The following is a 19,127-nucleotide window of genomic DNA, read 5'->3' on the forward strand; positions in this document are numbered from 1 at the left end:
TTATTAGATTGACTGGTGCCTCAGCTATACTTGTTTTCTTCTAACAGTAAGTTAGTTTGGCGCATGTTTGGCAATACAGTCGATCATCACCTGTTAGAAGTTCCATTTTCAGATGATTTAACAATAAGCTTTGCACGGACTGGTTATTAGTCATATAAGGAAACGCTAGTTGTATTCTACAAGAACCCCAAGAATTCGGAACAATCCTCTTGTTGTCCTAACTTGATAATTTTTAATACCAAAAGTACCGCCAGGAACAACACTGAGTTTAAAGAAATGTTTCGTTGGCTGAATTGAAGAAGGCTGAATTGATGAGTTGTTTTCATGATATTGCCAACAAATAAGAAAACAAAGGAACGAACAGCAAGTATGGAACTCCAATTTTCTGTGGCTTCAGCGCGTATTCTTCCTGCACGGTCTTGACCGAAGAATCATCGTACTATAGCCAGCAGTTGTAGCCGTCGTGGGAGGCATCGGCCACACAGTGCCCAACTTTGGCATCTAAGGCGTTGTGGTAAATGACGGCGAAGAGCTTACATTGCTTCTTTGTTGAAGACTGTGTTTGCGACGATATCAATATCGAATCAATTTTCAAGACGAATCCAAACGCCAAACCCTTGATAAACTTCGTGCAACCGTCGCAACTATATTCGAAAAACAGATACAATATGCGGATAGCTGAAAGTTGGCTGAGCAAAGTGCAGAGAAAAGTGTTTTCATATAATACAGCGTTCATATTTTGGCAAGAATAACATAACACTTTCACAAATACCTTTCAACTTACCATCAGTGCTACAGGTAGAATAACGTTCCAAGTGAATGAAAGCAATGCTGGCGCCCATGACAAAAAGCATGGATGGTTATTTTGATAAAAAAGCGCTGTTACCACAGTATCTCCACTGTAAGGTCTTCCTCGTACCATGAATACAGCCAATATTTGCAAAAGGATGACTATCACCAGCCACCATATTCCTCCAATGGTGTAATCAAAAAAGTACACGACGTAGATTCCCATCTGAAAATTCAATTATTATATTAGTGGCTCCATAGAAAGAGCAATCTCTATGTAGCGTTCTGCAACATAGAACATGGATGATTCAAGAAATACTACATTGTGAGATTTCTAAATTGGTAGAAACATGGTGTAAGGAACACTCACTGTCGATCAATACCAAGAAGACTTAAATGGTCCTTCTCTCCAGAAAAAGAAGTTTATCGGACTTAAAACCTTCCGAAATATTCAAAAGAAAACTAAACTTCTCTGAAGAGGTGAAATACTTTGGTACTATCCTCGACAGGAAGCTAACATGGAACTCTCATCTACAGAGTAGAACAAAAAAGCATATGTGGCTTATGAGCCACAAACCAAAGAGCTCAGGATGTGGAGGGTACTCCAGATCACTAAGCCTAAGGATAAAGTGGGGAATGGAAAAAAATACCAGCGTGGTCCAAACAGAACTGACTGGTATCTCAATCACCACAAAAGAAATAATCAGGAAAGGAATTTCTGGCAAAAACATAACAATCTTCACTGATAGCAGACAAGCTCTATTAGCCTTGAATAGACAACGTGTTGCCTCAAAGCTAGTACTAGAGTGCCAGCAAGATTTAGCCAAAGCCTCGGTAGATAATAACAATATCCTGAGGTGGGTTAAAGGACACAACAGGAGTAAAGGTAATCGCATTGCCGACTTTTCAGCCAAGGAAGCGGCTGGACTAAGAATTCCATGACCCAGTGACACCTACGGCCTGATGACTTCGACAATTGCGGAACCAGCCAAACGTCACACCCATGCTCAATCTATAAAGAGATGGGATGAAATCAACGAATACAATATTGCCAGGATCACCCTGGGCGACCCTCGGAAGCTGGGGCCGAAGAAATATCTGGCGATGACCAGGAAATATCTACGCTCAATAGTAAGATTTCTGACTAAGGAAACACCTCCACAATATGGGGCTAGTGGAGATGTCTCCCAGAGACCTGTTCACCTTCCTGGAAAGGACAGGATGGACGATGACCTAGGAGGACAACTCCTCGGGAGGATGTACAATGGGTTACATGTGGCCCAAGTGCTGTACACCCACCCTTCCTACTCTACAGATACAGATCCCACAACGAGGTGTTCCCTGAATACTTTATGGATTTTCAAGCACTTCTAAAGTGAAATTATCCATTTCATGAACAGATAGGGTTTTTATTCGGAACTATAAAAGTAATAACTCACCTCCGTCGCCATTGGAAGTCCGAGGATGAAACCGCAGGCGCAACTGAAAAACGTGATGGTCGTCTCCCACGATTTCAAAACCTTGGCCTTGACAGCCATGATCCCGGTGATGACGCAATGCCAAATAGCGAGCTGCTGAGCTATTCCGAACATGATCAGAATGAAGTAGAAGAGAACGGCCCAAAACGGCGAGACCTGGTCGGCTCCCATCACTGCCAGGGTCGCTGGAACCAACTCGGTAGCTAGTCTGAGGACCTGCAGATGATAATGTTATGAATCGTTTATAGTCTCTATCGTATTTCAAGGCGAATGACATGGAATTGGCCGCGGTGGTAGTGCGCCCGACTCACGATCGGAAGACCGTGGATTCGATTCCTGCCTCGACCGGATATTTTTTTCGAGAGAATTTATCTGGTTGGAGCTGGGATGATTCTGCAACCGTGTTAGGAATCACACGTTAAAAGGTAAGACTTTTCGGGGTGCCAAAGAAGAGCCATATTTTTTTTTTAGTTTTGCTTATATGCGCACTCAGTATTTTTGACCATTTTATAAATTTTGTTGTAAGTTACATTCGTTTAATGATCACCCGTCAACGTTTTTTTCCCTAAAGCGATCTAAAAAAAAATTATTGCCATTTTTAAAAATATCCCTAGACTTTTCCGATGTTTGTATATAAGTATGTACATTTCATGTTTGGTTTCGAGGAAAACAAACTATTACAAACAACATCAGATTTGACCAAAATTCCTTTCTCAACTGTACGTAAAATAGTCAAAAACGAACCTTATGAACGCAAAACGCGATGTGATACAGGATTACCAAAACCTTCAGATGTTCATCTGATGAAATAATTGTTACAAAACTGTTACAAAAGCAATGACATTCCTACAACTAAAATCATAAGGAAGAAATTGAATACTTCCGGCCATAACGTGAGCTGCTGTGACAAAACTCTTCAGATTGGATGAAGAAACTAGGTTTAAGATTTGAAATAATGAACAAACGTCAAGCAGAATAATAGTGGAACAAATACTTAGAACAAATAACCAAATATAGACAAGAACAACGGCAAATTTACTATTTGGACTCACGACACAGTCACGAAAGGGTGGACTAATGGTTCGAGAATATGTACGCTAAACATGCCTGCAAACAAAGGATCGCGACTAATCATTGTGCATTGCGTAAGAAGTAAAGGATGGGTTCCGAATTCTTTGAAATTATGTGATTCCTAACATGAGTAGCAGATAGAAATCGATCGTTCAGCCTACGGCTTGAACCACCGACTCACACATCGGTCGATTGAGTGAGTGAACAAAGCACCCACATCGGTCGAACCGACCGGCTACCGACCAACCTTCATTACAATACTTTAAAGAGAAAAATAATGAACTAACCTGGTATCCACTTTCATTGGTAACGTCAACGCCGGGCCTGATGACTTTTTCTCCTACTATGAACGAACTGTGAACCATGTATCTCACAGGAGTGCTCGCTAAACTTGGTGGTAGAGGATCCTTCGCTTGTCGTAAAAATGTATAGGATGACATTCGTTCTGAAAAGGAGTTCGATAAACCCAGAAATAGAATATAACTTATGGGAAAGAGCCTCAAAGTAGTTTTTAAGGATCATGAAACAAAATCTGGCCACTGTTCAAATGAACTGTGAAAAAACTATTTTCTTTCTAAAGCCAGGAAAAGCTCAAAGTCAAACCAAATTATATCTGTCAAAAAGTTTATCTACTTTTGCAAAGAGTCAAAATCATGTACTAATTTTACACACAATAACTGGCTGTGATACGACGTCTGCATTTTACAGAAGGCGTAAAGCAACAGTCTTTAAAATGTTTGAAAAACAAGATTTACCACCAACAAGAAGTATACAAAATGAAACTTGACTGAATACTTACCGAAAGAGTTAGGTAAATAACTGTATCCATTGGACTTGAGTATCTGAACACAGGTGTTTGCCAAAAAAGCAACTAACAATAAAATCGTAAAAGTTATTACAGCTACAAGACTAGAATCTCTTTGAAGCAAATGCTTGTGTTTGTTATGTGATGCTATTTGCATTGTCGCTGCTCCCAGCAAACCCCAAGTAAGAAAGGTTTCTTGACCAGCTGCTAACCAACTCTGGAAAAAAGACATTTATCACTTGTTTCGAAAGTATTCAAAATATATAGCAATTGATACAATTTGCTCGTATGCCTTGGAGTAGGTACTCGACAAAATAACAAAATAGTGAGAAGCCTTGAACAGCTGATACTACTTCAGCAAAATCGCTTCACCATGATATCCTCTCAGGCTAGAGACTAAAAAGAGTGAACCACCTTCACGAGGAGTGTATTTCAGGGCGAATTCATCAGTTCCCTTTTTTTCTACATCTCACTATTGCCATCGCCGTTGCGCCCAAAAATTCTCGAAAGTATAACTGTGGCACCTCCGGAAACTGAGACATGAGGTCACCCATTTATTTTATATGGATGAACTCAAACGTCATTGTCTTTGGAGAAGATATTACCCATCAATCCTTGAAGGTGGTGGAGGGATAGATAAATTTGCAACGGTCCAGCTCAAAAGAGGACGATGCTGTGATAACGGAGAGGATGTGCAGCTCGTACATAGAAACATTCTGCACAAAACTTCACGTCTCTGGGAAATATGATCTCCATCAGTTCTTGAAGATGGTGCTGTATGCCAAAGAGACGTACACTTTCCTCGGGATGGAACAATGGCATTGATCAGAGGTAATATCAGTGGAAAACTCACTCCACGGCGAGTATCAGCACAAACTCTGAGAGATTTGGTCACTGGAACTGTTGGGAAACAACAAAGTTGCTGCTACGAATATGATCACCGTTACGATCTTACTCTACTCGTTTGGAGAAGCGAAGTGAACTCGGCAGGAGTTGTATCAACTCAACGTGAGAACATCCCAAATTGTCCTTTCCACGGCTGTACTTCCCCGACAAGAGTGAGGCCGTGGACTTTTGAGTTTGGAATTTCTACATGACATAATGGTACGAAATAGTGTCTGTTAAGTCTGTTAAGTGTTAAGTGTCTGTTAAGTCCTTGCATGGCCTGTCATTATAAGAGAGCACGAATTGGACCATTTTCCTTCAAGGTAGCTGATGGGGTCAGTTTAGTTTTCGACGCTGGACGAGGTGATAATAATTTTGTCACCTAGTTGGCAATCCTTCATCAAAAAGCTCACATAAACGTTGCAGAGATCATTTCACTCCTTCGGTAACACAAGGATAGGCCAAATAGTCTTCTTCAACAACATTGAAGATTTCGGTTTATCAAAGAATACGACCTTCGCTTTCCTCAGATCGAGTAGGCTGAAATTGGATACTGAGGGGTTCATCAAGGTCTGCTAGGATTGTATCTTCGAAATCTCAGTCTACCTACCACCACGTGAAGGGCCTATCACGAAAAGCCTGAGACCGTAATTTACCTTATCTGTATCTGTAGAGTAGGGAGGGTGCGTGTAAGCCTACATCACTTAGGCCACATGTGACCCATTGTACATCCTCCCAAGAAGTTGTCCTCCTACGTCATCATCAATCCTATCCTTTCCAGGAAGGTGGACAGGTCACTTGGATACATCTCCTTTATATCGACAGGTGTACGCCAAGATTCACCGAACACACTCTCTCTTATTGACGATAACTCCGGATACTCGCATAGGACATGCCTGACAATCCTGCTCACACATCCTGCATAGAGATGTGTCCACTAGCCCCATATCATGAAGGTGTTTACTTAGTTGACAATGGCCAGTCAGAAATCCTACTGTTAAGCATAGATTTTGTCTGGTCATCGCCAGATATTTTTTCGGTGGCAGCTTCCCAGGATCGCCCAGGGTGATCCTGGCAAGATTGCATCTTTTGATTCCATTTTATCTCTTTAGGGATTGAGCATAGGTGTGACGTTTGGCTAGTTCCGCAATTATCGAAGTCATCAGGCCGTAGGTGTCACTGGGTCATGGAATTCTTAGTCCAGCCGCTTCCTTGACTAAAGAGTCGGCAATGCGATTACCTTTACTCCTGTCGTGCCCTTTAACCCACCTCAGGATAATGTTATTATCTACCGAGGCTTTGGCTAAATCTTGGTGGCACTCTAGTACTAGCGCTGAGGTAATACGTTGTCTATTCAAGGCTAATAGGGCTTGTCTGCTGTCAGTGCAGATTGTTATGTTTTTGCCAGGAATTCCTTTCCTTGTTTTTTTTTTGTGGCAATTGAGATACCAGCCAGTTCTGTTTGGACCACGCTGATATATTTTCCCATTCTCCACTTAATCCTTAGACTTAGTGATCTGGAGTACACTCCACATCCTGAGCCTTTTTTGGTCTTTGAGCCGTCTGTATATATGGATATTGCATCTGTAGCATCTGACTCTGTGTTCTGTTTTATTTGTAATTTGTAGGGTTTATTAAACACAAACCTGGGTTCAATGGCATCGATAGTTGCCTGCAGCAGATGTTGTATAGTACGCGCTTCTCGCCAGAGGCTAAGCCTCAATTGACCCATTTCTACTTCGAGACCATTGACGCAACCTCCTTAACGTACAGGTCCAGAGGGGTCAGACCCGTAATTATCTCCATTGTCGCGGTTGGTGTTGTTCTCATGGCTCCTGTGATGTTCAAACAAGCCAGTCGCATGTCAGAATGTCATCGTCATTTCATCCAGGTTTGGAGACCAGCTCCCCTACCCTTTTGGCTGATTGTTGGTCTTGAGAGGGACCAATGGGTTCATGACTGAATTGGTGACGGCATGAAGTCCTTAGACATCAGTGCCGCCCTTCACGGGATAAAGCCAGTCGCATGTCCAGCAAAAGCGGTCTCAACCTATATCTGGGGAATGAGAAGTGCCAAATTTTTTGAAACTGGTAACTTTTCATTCTCAGGATCATACAAGCTAATAAGCCTGATGTAGAACTTATCGACCATCAAAGCAAAACAATATTTGCGGTAGAGTTTTCAGCTTCGGATGAGACAAATATTGTTCTGAGAGAGGAGGAAAATGAATGAAATATCGAGATTTTTTGTTCCAACTCTACACACCAGTCTGTTAGGATGGTTCTTCTGATTTTTGGAGTCCATGGTGGACTGATGTCCTTTCTACGGCTCGCCGAACTAAGGCAGACTTTTTGGCGCCGGACACTTACAGAAGGCTGCAATTCTTGGGTAATTGCGCTGGGGGGACCTTGGGGACAGTGTTGGACCAGCCTAACCTTCGGGAAAATAAATTAACGGAATTTCAATTTCCTATTTGTTTCTCATAAATAAACTGAAAAATCCTTACGAAGATAATTTTGTAGTAAGGTTATGTCATTTAAAAATGCATTAGCGACGCAGTATGCGATTTATTGAAAAAAATTCGTAATTCTCTATTTAAATATTCGTAACAGGTTTTCAAGTACCACCGGAAGTTGGTAATATCATAAGTTTGATTCTTATATAGAGAATATACAGAATGGTTCTGGGAAATACGTATTAGAGTTGAGTGATTCCAGAAAACCTAGTTTGGTGATTCTTTGAAGCTGTAAGTTTTCAAAATTGTAGACACTTCCCAAATTTCAATAGCTGATTGAACTAGAGACTAAGTATGAAATAATTGTTTGGTCAGCGACTCAAATATATCCAAAATTCATACTGAATGTGTGTAACATATGAAAGACAATCTTTTGTCGATTTTTACTTCAGAAAACAATATTAATGAAAGCTTGAGATCTTGAAGCATTCATGATAGTATAGAAAAGCAACAGTTCTTAAGTTATTTGAAAGATTTTCGTCTATCGTTAGATATAGGCTGAACCTAACTTTCAACAATGAAGAAAAACCCACTTCTTATAAGATTTCCAAAACACTGATGTTAGTTCACTGGCAACGATAGCTATTTCGTCAGATGGAGAAGCTTTGTTGGCATTTCACTGTTTCAGCTTCACCTCGGCATTAAAATGCTAATAGTAAGTATGTTACTTCTCTGCCTCTTTGAACAAATAACTATTTATTGTAGTTATTTCCTTTATTTCATTTTTGTTTGTAGTTTCTCTTATTTTTTCGGTTACATTTTTTTGTCGATATATTATATTATCAATGATGAATGTTTACAAAAATTTCATCAAAGCGTGTTTCGCTACACGGTGGCTCCATCAGTTAAACTGACACTCGCTATATTTCTTACCTTGGGGTTCAGAAAAAACTCCCCCAGGAAGTCTCCGGGAAGATTACGTTGACGTACTTCGGCGGCATTATCCCCAATATTTTCGCGCACAAAATGAATGTTCCGAAGACTGGGAGCAGCGTGAAGGCATAGACGACCTTTCCGTAAGACCTCAGCCCTTTACTGAGCGACACGAAAACGATCATCCACACGACGGCCAGATTGAAGGCCAATTGAAATTTGATGGTTGCATAAGCGTTTCCAGTTGGTAAGTGATGTCTTTGTAGAACCACGCCGTTGAAGTAGTCCGGCAGGGTTTCTTCGAGTTTGATGGTTTCGTTGCTCGGTGGAAGATCTGGAAATGATTATAATTATGTCAAACATACAATAAATACACGTAGAAAAAATTATTTGGAAGTAGCCTGAAGAATTGTATTCAATTCGGGTATGAATGTGGGCTTGTTCTCAGTTGTTCAACAGTAACTCAAAAACTAAACAATTTCACTGAAAAATGTGGAGTGGTTTTTACGCAAATTAGCGAAATAAAACTGAAACATCAAGTTCCGTTGAACTTTACTTTGAGAGGAAAATCCGAGAAAAATATTTTCCTGCTGTTGGGCGAATTTCAATGAAACGTTCACAAAATTTAGGAAGAATTTTGAATAGCTTCTTTGATGTTATGTCTCTATAATCAGTTTTCATTATGAATGTTTTACCAGAAACCAATAAAAATGTTTTTTTTTTCAAATTGCAGTTGGAAAATTTAGTTTATTTTTTCATACTACTCAACAAATTCAAATGAATCAGTTTTTAAATTATATTTGAGAAACTATTTAACCTGAAAATGAGGAATAAAAAATAATTCGAACCTAATCTGAGATTGTGTTCAACATCGATGTCGACCTTATGGATTGATGTAACTAATGACTATTAATAAGTCTAAAATGAAAAAAATCTATTTACAAAAAAAAAAGATTTTCTTAAAGAGGGTGGGATGCCTCAAATTGTATTTTTATTATGGCTCCAATCGGGCATACACCTCCTAAACAAAAATTTATAACAATACCACGGTTTTTACAACAAAATTATTTTTGTTATGAATAGATTTATTTTTATTTCACACTTATTGAAAGTCATTAGTTACATCGAACCATAGGACTTATCGATGTTGAACACAATCTTTGTTTTCAGTTTTTTCAACAAAGGTGGTGATCTCAGTTATCCTTCAAACTTCCGTCCTTTATGTCTCATTCCCACTCTAGGCAAACTAATAGAGAAACTGGTTAAACTAAGATTGACAATTTTTTTAAATAGTAACAGTGTCATAAGCAATAACCAGTTCGGCTTTCAATCAAAAAAGAACACTCATGATGCTATCTTTTCTTTGTTATATGACGTGTATGGAAACATTAATAAAAAAGAGTCATCAGCAGCACTGTTCTGTGACTTTGCTGAAGCCTTTGACTGTATAGATCATGGAATACTGCTGAAAAAACTATATCACTATGGCATCCGTGGAGTTACTCGTAAGTGGTTCGAGAATTACCTCACAGGATGAGGTGAAAACCTCATCATTCTCATCAGAAGGCGAAATAAAAAAGCGTGCCACAAGGTTTAATACTGGGACCGATACTTTTTCTGTTATACATAAACGATTTAGCATCTATCGATATAGAAGAAAAACGTATCCTATTCGCCGATGGCACCACAATATTATGGCGTGATACAATTTTATGTAATATCCACTTCACGAGACTATAAGTGCAAATATAAAAAAATGAAAAAGTGATGCGACTCTAATCTGCTGTCGTTCAATGTTTCCAAAACAAATTTAATATCATTCCGCTGCTTTATTGACAGCAACACAGGCATCTATACACTGCAGTACATTTTCAAAAACCTACTCTACATGCTTTATTCACTTATAGTTGAAACATTACACTCACCATGTCTATAATGCGAAAACGACTCCGCCCACCGATAAGTATCCAACTTGGTGATGAAGGAGTCCCGAAAAAACACGAACAACCACGACACCCCTATCACACTGTACAGCCCCATAAGTGCCTGTGCGATCAGTAGCGACACCCCGACTCCCTGAAAAAGCGGCGATATCCTCCACATGTCGATTACACCCGCTCCGAGTTGCTGCCCCAGGCACAGCTGGAGGGTGAATAAGGGCAGGCCGAAAACCACTGATAAGAAACAGAACTGGAAGATGAAGTTGGCACCGAAGTGGATAGAGAGGATGGAGAAGCGGGAGATATTGAAGAGGCCCAAAGTGCACGACAGACACGCCATCATCGAGCTCAGGCTATGCGGCCAATGACCCAAAGGGCTCTCGACTTCTGGCATGTCGGTTTGTCGATTTCGGTCACATGATCTGAAAATGAAACTGGGTTTAAGAAAGTGCATAACGAAGAATTATGTATGATAACAAATTTTATAAAATCAAACTGTCTACACATAGTAAATGTATCAATACCTAATAATAGGTATGCACAAATTCAGATCAAAACGTATACGTATTCTGGAAAGAACTATTACATATTTGGTGTGTGTAGTACACTGAGATTTGTTATTTTGTATGAGAAAATTCTAAGTGGTTTTTTTAAAATAACACCCTCTTTAGCAGTGGCTATAGCAGGAATAATGAAATCATCTACAGTTGATCTTCGTGGCAATGAATATTTTGGCTTGGAAACCGTTCTTCCAAAAACTGTCTCACCCGAACATCAAAATGTGGAGGTGCACCATTCTGTTGGAATGTTATTTCACTTTCTACAAAATTATCATCCGTTTCTGAAATTTATGTCATCATAGGATCTCCACAGTCTTGTAATAGATTTGTGTATGTGTCTCCATTGTGATTACCTTCAATGAAGGATGGTCCAACAATATGATTACCAGAAATGTCGGCCCAGACATTCAATTTTTGTGGAGTTTGTGTATGTGTTTCCATCACCAAATGAGGATTCACATCGTTCCAGTAACGACAATTATGACTATTCACTTCACCGTTCAACACGAAAGAACTTTCGTTTGAAAAACATGTATTGTGTAATAGGTTTGGGCTATTGGTCAATTTCTCGCTGAACACCTCACAAAACTGAAGTCGAGGATCAGGATCATCTTCGTTTAATTCCTGAAGTAGATTAATTTCAAAAGGATGGCACTTGTAGGCTTTCCAAATCCTAAAAACACTAGTAGTTGATATACCAGACGCTCCTCTAGCTACATATCTGATATATTGTCAATTATCCATTTGTACGTGTCCTAAAACTGCAACTTCAACTCCGTCATTTCTGACAGGACGGGATACTTCATGTTTTCTGTTGTGAACAGAAGCTGAAGTTCGAAACTCATTCATCAACTGTTTAACGTATTGATGGCTCACGTTGTGGTCTGGATGATTCTTATTATAAAGTCTTGCAGCAGCTTCAACACATCCATTATTTCTATAATAGGTTGCAACAATTTTTTTCTTTCTTCAGTAGAATAAACCATGTTGGAATACAGTGAACAAGGATGACTGAATAATAATTCGTGAAGAAGTGACAGTGAACAACTACCTACTGTTTGTTCTGCGACAACTAGATTCAATAAAAACTACCAGTGCAGAAAAAACTAATAGTGTCATCCATATCAAAACGTTCACTACTAAATTCTACATATGTAGAAGACCTGCGACAGAGAATTGTTCGGGAATGTCAACTTCTAACTCCGGACATCTTAAATAATGTAAGGAACGGTTTCGAAAGTAGACTGTATTATTGTTTGGAACAGAAGCTGAAGTTCGAAACTCATTCATCAACTGTTTAACGTATTGATGGCTCACGTTGTGGTCTGGATGATTCTTATTATAAAGTCTTGCAGCAGCTTCAACACATCCATTATTTCTATAATAGGTTGCAACAATTTTTTTCTTTCTTCAGTAGAATAAACCATGTTGGAATACAGTGAACAAGGATGACTGAATAATAATTCGTGAAGAAGTGACAGTGAACAACTACCTACTGTTTGTTCTGCGACAACTAGATTCAATAAAAACTACCAGTGCAGAAAAAACTAATAGTGTCATCCATATCAAAACGTTCACTACTAAATTCTACATATGTAGAAGACCTGCGACAGAGAATTGTTCGGGAATGTCAACTTCTAACTCCGGACATCTTAAATAATGTAAGGAACGGTTTCGAAAGTAGACTGTATTATTGTTTGGAACTAGATGGAGTTCATTTTGAACACTTTATTCGTTGATTGTGTAGCCATTGATATTACTCTTGTTGATTTTCACAATAAAATGAGCCACAACGAATTTTCTGTTTTTTCTTAAATGAAACGTTCAACATTTAATTCGTCAATAACGATTGAACCAATTTGGAAAAAAAACTGATGTACCACTAGACCTCCATGCCATTGAAAAAAAGGGGGGGTAGATGTTGACCGCAGGGGGATGAAGTTTCAGGTATGATTTCCATTTCAGAGTTAGTTCCCCTAGAAATTTTCGATTACATGTCCGTTTCTGATTTACAGGGGGGATAGTAATATTATTACGAATAAACTATTGTTTGAAGGTGATTGACAATGTTTCATGATGAATTTCACTAGTTCGGACTTCCATTGTCAACTATATAAAATGAATTGAAATCCCTGAAACAACTAAAAAAGAAGAATTGAAAATGAATAGCTGAAAATAACAATTATATTAACCAAAATAAACCTGAAATGAAATAATAGTGAAATAAAATACAAGTAAAAATAGAACAATTGAATAAAAATGAAGAAATGAAAAAAAAAAATAAAATAAAAAGTGGAGAGATTTCAAGTCACGTTAGTTCACAACGTTTCGATTGTTAGTATCTACAATCGTCTTCGGGTGATGACTGGACTGATTCCTCCGAGAGATGACTATTTATAGGTCGTTCGAGTACTTTCACTTATCCCCGCTTTCCATTTTCCGCTTCACTAGTTCCGTGGGAGATGACCGTTTTGGCGGGAGTTGTTCATTTTTCGCTAGATGATGGGTTTCCATATGTTGCGTATTTTTATGCTGGCTTGGCTGAATACGTTGTTGGACAACATGTATGCGGCTTCCTTGAATGTTCTCCTAAACCAATGTTCCTCTCTGTGCAAGATCTCAGCTTGGGACCACTCGATGTTGTGTTGATGGGTCCAAACATGGTCTGCTATTCCTGATTTGCTGGTTTCCCCTAGCTGTGTGTGTTTCTTGTGCTCGGCAATGCGAACATTCAATGGCCTCTTAGTTTCACCAATATAGGATTCTCCACACTCACAGGGTATCCGGTAAATGCAATTCTTGGAATCGCAGTCCGCGTTTGGTGGCCTGGTTTTCGTGAGGCTGCTACGGATAGTGTTACCGGATCTGAAGCAGGTTCTGATGTTGTACTTGGAACCAATTCTTCTTATCCTCCCCGATAATCCTCTGATGTAGGGAAGTGCAAGCACTGGTTGTGACGGCTTCTCTTCCTTGCGAGGCTCCTGCTGTCTTCTAGCCAAGTACAACATCAGAACCTGCTTCAGATCCGGTAACATTATCCGTAACAGCCTCACGAAAACCAGGCCACTAAACGCCGCATACATGTTGTCCAACAACGTATTCAGCCAAGCCAGCGTAGAAATACGCAACATATGGAAACCCATCATCAAGCGAAAAATGGCCAACTCCCGCCAAACGATCATCTCCCACGAAACCAGTGAAGCGGAAAATGGAAAGCCGGGGTAAGTGAAAGTACTCGAACGACCTATAAATAGTCATCTCTCGGAGGAATCAGTCCAGTCATCACCCGAAGACGATTGTAGATACTAACAATCGAAACGTCGTGAACTAACGTGACTTGGAATCTCACCACTTTTCATTTTTTTATTTTTTTTTTTCATTTCTTTATTTTCATGTATTCAATTGTTCTATTTTTACTTGTATTTTATTTCACTATTATTTCATTTCAGGTTTATTTTGGTTAATATAATTGTTATTTTCAGCTATTCATTTTCAATTCTTCTTTTTTAGTTGTTTCAGGGATTTCAAATCATTTTCTATAGTAGACAATGGAAGTCCGAACTAGTGAAATTCACGAAGAAACTACTTTTCGAGTCCTGAAGAAGAATTTAATTAGATTCGAAACTTCGGCAAAAACAATTGTTTTTTTAAAAAGAAATAGATCCTGTTACCTAATTCACTTTTCTTCAGAATTATTGATGAAAACCACTATAAAGTTCGGTAGCATTCAAAGGACAAAACTGAAATGATTTAAGACTTCCCAATTCCATTCTGCTTTCATTTTTATCATTCCAGGAAGTACCTAGATTTTACTTTGCAGCTCCATAAATTCGCTTAAAATCGATCTTGACCAATCCATATTTGTGTGCCAAGTTCATAATAACGCAACATTTCCTGCATACTATTGGCCTCGTTTTCAACACTGCTTCAGATTAGCATGCCAATCGTAGTAAACAGAACAAATTATATTTCAATTCGTTTTTCCTATTTGTTGCTTTACGGCAGTTCCATCTAGGACATTCGTTTATGCGGGTACACATGCTGGCAAGAGTCACGTAACTGCAGTTTGAATTATGTTTCGTTTCGCAAAAAAAACGAAGGCAACTAATATTACTACAGTAGATCAAGTGGCTGATCTCCTTTTTCAGACTGTGTCGTTCTGCAGTGGCAGTTGGCCTATAACTGGAAGTTATCTAGAAGTGATTTAATGATGAGAAAATAAACTAACACACTGTTCACAAACACATTAGTCTATTTCATCTTCTGAAGAGGCCAACTTGGTTGGACGAAATCAATCAGTGATAACAAGAATCATTTTAGTATGTGTTCGAACTGCCTCCCTTCACGTAGAATACACATATTGCAACATATGTGATACTATTTTTCAAATCCTCTAAATTTTATGGACGTCGTATATAAACTAAGTCTTTGATATATCCCCGCAAAATGAAATCTAGTGGAGTAATACCTGGACTTCGAGCTGGCCACGGTATTGGACCCTTATTTCCAATCCATTTCTCATTAAAAGTATCATCCAAATATTGGGTAACTATTCTAATAATATGTGGAGGTGCCCCATCTTGTTGAAACCACATATTCAGTCGAGTTTGTATTGGTAAATTCTCCAAGAGAACGCATGTTGCAGAAAAACCAAGTGAGAATTTCTTCGAAAAAATGAGGTCCTATCAAATAACCATCAATGATTCTGCACCAAACATTAACCCCCCACAGAGACTGAAATCTCGTTTCTTGCACCCAATGAGGGTTCATGTCAGGCCAATAGTGACAATTATGTTTGTTTATTATACCGTTGTTATGGCAACGGCTTTACTCACTCCATATTTTTTTCAGAAACTGATCATCATCATGAATACGGGTGGACCAACCATGCAATGAAGTTCAATCTTCTATCAGCATCAGCATATGACAATTTATTTTAGTTATTAAAAATGAAAGTTGAAGATTATTACCTGGATGAAGTCCTTGAACCAAATGATATAGTATTTAATTTATTGGTTACATATTTTATTAAAACAACGATAAAAATAAAATAAAAACAACAATAAAAATTAATTGGCGCTCCGGGGCGACTTCATTGAATCCAGTGGCGCATTTGCTTTTTCAGCTGCAGGTAAACCCGGAAAAACCTGCAGCAACACATCATCTGAAGATCTTGATCTAACAATGTCCTCTCTCTTATAAAACAAAATGTAGGGTGTCTCCAGAGGCTCCAATAAATTCAATACATCACCAGAACACTTCGTGACACGACTATGGTCAAACCTAAACCAGTCCGTTTCTTCTTTGACCAAAGCGTAATAATGACCAAATTCAACGCCAGAACCACAGTGAACAATGACTGCATAAATATTATAATAGTGTTCTGCTAGGTTGAAATGTTCATCTATTTCGAACCTTCCAAAGAGTTTCTTGCTTCCGTTAGAGGTTGAGTCTTCTTGCTTCGCCATAAATACATATCATATCCAACTTTTTTGCATTTGAAAATTGAACCATTTTTCAATTTTACGAAAAACCAACACAAAACTGAATACACTTCCGTCAAATCTGACAGGTCTTCTGACAGATCTAAACTATTACATTTATTTTGACTTATTTATGGCCCTCTTTATAATACGCAATGAAATTGCCATTTTTCATCAGTATTCAAGGAAAACTACAAGTGTGCTGAATTCAGAATTTATTGGAGAATCCAAAAAACAATTGAAAATACTTGGTTACCATTTAAAAAAAATTGGCGTCGGTGTCGCGACGCCCTAACAGATCACGCCTAGTGCTGGATATCTACGTATATAAGAGGACCCTTTGACCAAAATTATCTCCTTTCACGAAATATGGATATTCTCTTTAATTTTTTTTATATTTGCCCGCGGAGTTTTATATGGGACACCCTGTATATATAGTTGGCATATAATATAAAATTTGGGAAAAAAACCAAACTCATAATCTCAGAGAGAGAGAGAAAGAGACAAAGCAAATCGAACTGGGAGGTGAGTACGTTTTTGTTACATGGTATAACAAACGATTCCAATAACGAATCTATAAATACATAGTAATATTTCAGAAACTATCGGGATTCAAAAAAATCCAAGTACATATATGATACTTCGGGTTTTGCAATGTAATGATTTATACAAAAAAGTCCTCACGATGAATCATTTGTTACATTACGAAAAACGTATTTGTAATATTCAGATCAAGGGTATATAAGGCTCAATTTAATTGGATATTTGAAACTGACAATTGATATCGCCAGCCTGCTAAAAAATCTATAAGTTGAAATTCAAATCACCAATCATTTGAGTTGGGAGTTGGGAACTCCCTTCATATTTTTATTACATAATTATATGTTATAGTAATCTCAAGATCGACCTGTTAGCGGTGAATTATATGTAGTACCAAGAAATCATTATCCTTTTCTTACTTTCGGAGATGAACGGGTAGAACCGACATGCTTGAAAATTCACGTTCTTCTATACAGGTTATGTTAATAACCTCGAAAAAATCTTGGTATGTATTACAGTAGAATTGAAGTAGAAAAAAGTTATTAGAAGTTTCTTAGATTTATTCTTATATTTTCATACACTATACGATATGGAAAGATATCTTCCGAAGGAATGAACTATACAGGGTTGGCCATCGAAAACGTGACATGGAGGTTTCGGGTACCAATCTTGCGAATGCTAAAAAAAAGCTCAGACAGGTCGATTTCTATTGGGAAGAGGACAGTTTTTTTCTCCATTTACAGTGTCGTCACTTCAACCCCGGAGCAGAAGGGTGAACCCTTGGAATTTTAATAGGGAACTGGGGGCGAGTCGCACATCTTTTGGAAGATCTTGTTGGAATTCTCTAAACAACGGTGTACATTTTTTTTTTAATTTGGACGAACCATATTAAATTTAAAGTTCAAGTTAGTTACTTCATTCTCATGTTAGCATATGCTCAAAATGGGCACCTCCAGCATCCATGCAATAACAGAGATTCTGCTGGAAACGTTCTCGAACATTTTGGAACATTTCTGGAGTGTTTTGGTGACATTTATTTGTGATTCGTTGCCGTAAATCTTCGAGTGATGCAGGAGAAGTACAGTAAATTCTGCTTTTCAGATGACCCCACAGAAAGAAATCTAACGGCGAAAGGTTTGGAGATCGTGGTGGCCATTCGATAGTGCCCCAATCCAGTGATGCCGAAAAGTCTGATCTAGATACTGCCGAACAGGCAGAGCATAGTGCGGAGGAGCCCCATCTCGTTGAAATATCAACAGATCATCTGGATAATTGTGTCCATTTTTAATAATATCAGTGAGTAGGGGATTAATAGTATATTCCAGAAGCTCCAGATACATTTGTCCGGTTGAATTGTCTTCTAAAAACAATGGGCTAACAATACGGTCACCAAAAATTCCAGCTCATACATTTAATTTTTGTGGACGTTGAATATGCACTTCATGAAAAATGTGAGGATTTGAATCAGCCCAATAGCGACAATTATGGCGATTAACTGTGCCATTTAGAAAAAAAAAAGAACATTCATCACTGAAGCAAATGTTGAAAAGAAAATGTGAACCGCTCGTTCACTAACTAAATCGCAAAATTGCAAGCGTCGATCGAAATCATCTTCATTCAGTTCTTGCGTTAAAAATGAGAAATAGAAACAGCATTTATAACCATTTTTCAATTGTAATAGTCCTCAGAGAAAAACTAAAATATTAACAAAAAAATGGCGTAAGAAACAAATGAAAGAATTCCAAATACATTCCAACTGAGCAGTGGCGTACAACAATTTGTTGCTATTAACAATATTGAAATAGTTAATTATCGGAAAAAAAGAACTCTTTCAAATACGTCCAAATTTTAAAAAATGTACAATATTGTTTAGAGAATTCCAAGATCTTTCAAATGAAGTGCGACTCGCCATCTATTCCCTATTTCAAGGGTTGTTCACCCCTCTGTTCCGGGGTTTAAGTGACGATGCTGTAAATGATGGAAAAAACTGTCCCCCTCCTGATAAAAATCGACCTGCTTGAGCGTTTTTCCGGATTTGCAAGATTAGTACCCAAAACCTCCATGTCAAATTTTCGACGGCCCATCCTGTATAGTTTAACTGAAAATCTCGAAATTTCAAAAACTTGTGATTAATATATCATGAAGTTATTGATTGTATCCACCTACATTTTATTCCAAATAGTAATTT

At 38.4% G+C, this 19,127-nt stretch overlaps 1 protein-coding gene across 1 annotated transcript in view; it reads right to left on the reverse strand.

Moving 5' to 3' along the window:
- Positions 1-19,127, reverse strand: part of bdg (sodium-dependent transporter bedraggled) — a 78,962-nt gene that overhangs the window by 7,074 nt on the left and 52,761 nt on the right. The window contains 7 exon segments of the mRNA XM_074174779.1: positions 785-1,015; positions 2,229-2,483; positions 3,626-3,783; positions 4,138-4,360; positions 8,417-8,439; positions 8,442-8,750; positions 10,342-10,778. Coding sequence (XP_074030880.1) covers positions 785-1,015; positions 2,229-2,483; positions 3,626-3,783; positions 4,138-4,360; positions 8,417-8,439; positions 8,442-8,750; positions 10,342-10,778 — 1,636 coding nt within the window.

Source organism: Leptinotarsa decemlineata, unplaced genomic scaffold (assembly GCF_025532065.1).
Source record: "Leptinotarsa decemlineata unplaced genomic scaffold, Ldec_3_MD MMD2_tig00000882_RagTag_RagTag, whole genome shotgun sequence".
Lineage (NCBI taxonomy): Eukaryota > Metazoa > Arthropoda > Insecta > Coleoptera > Chrysomelidae > Leptinotarsa > Leptinotarsa decemlineata.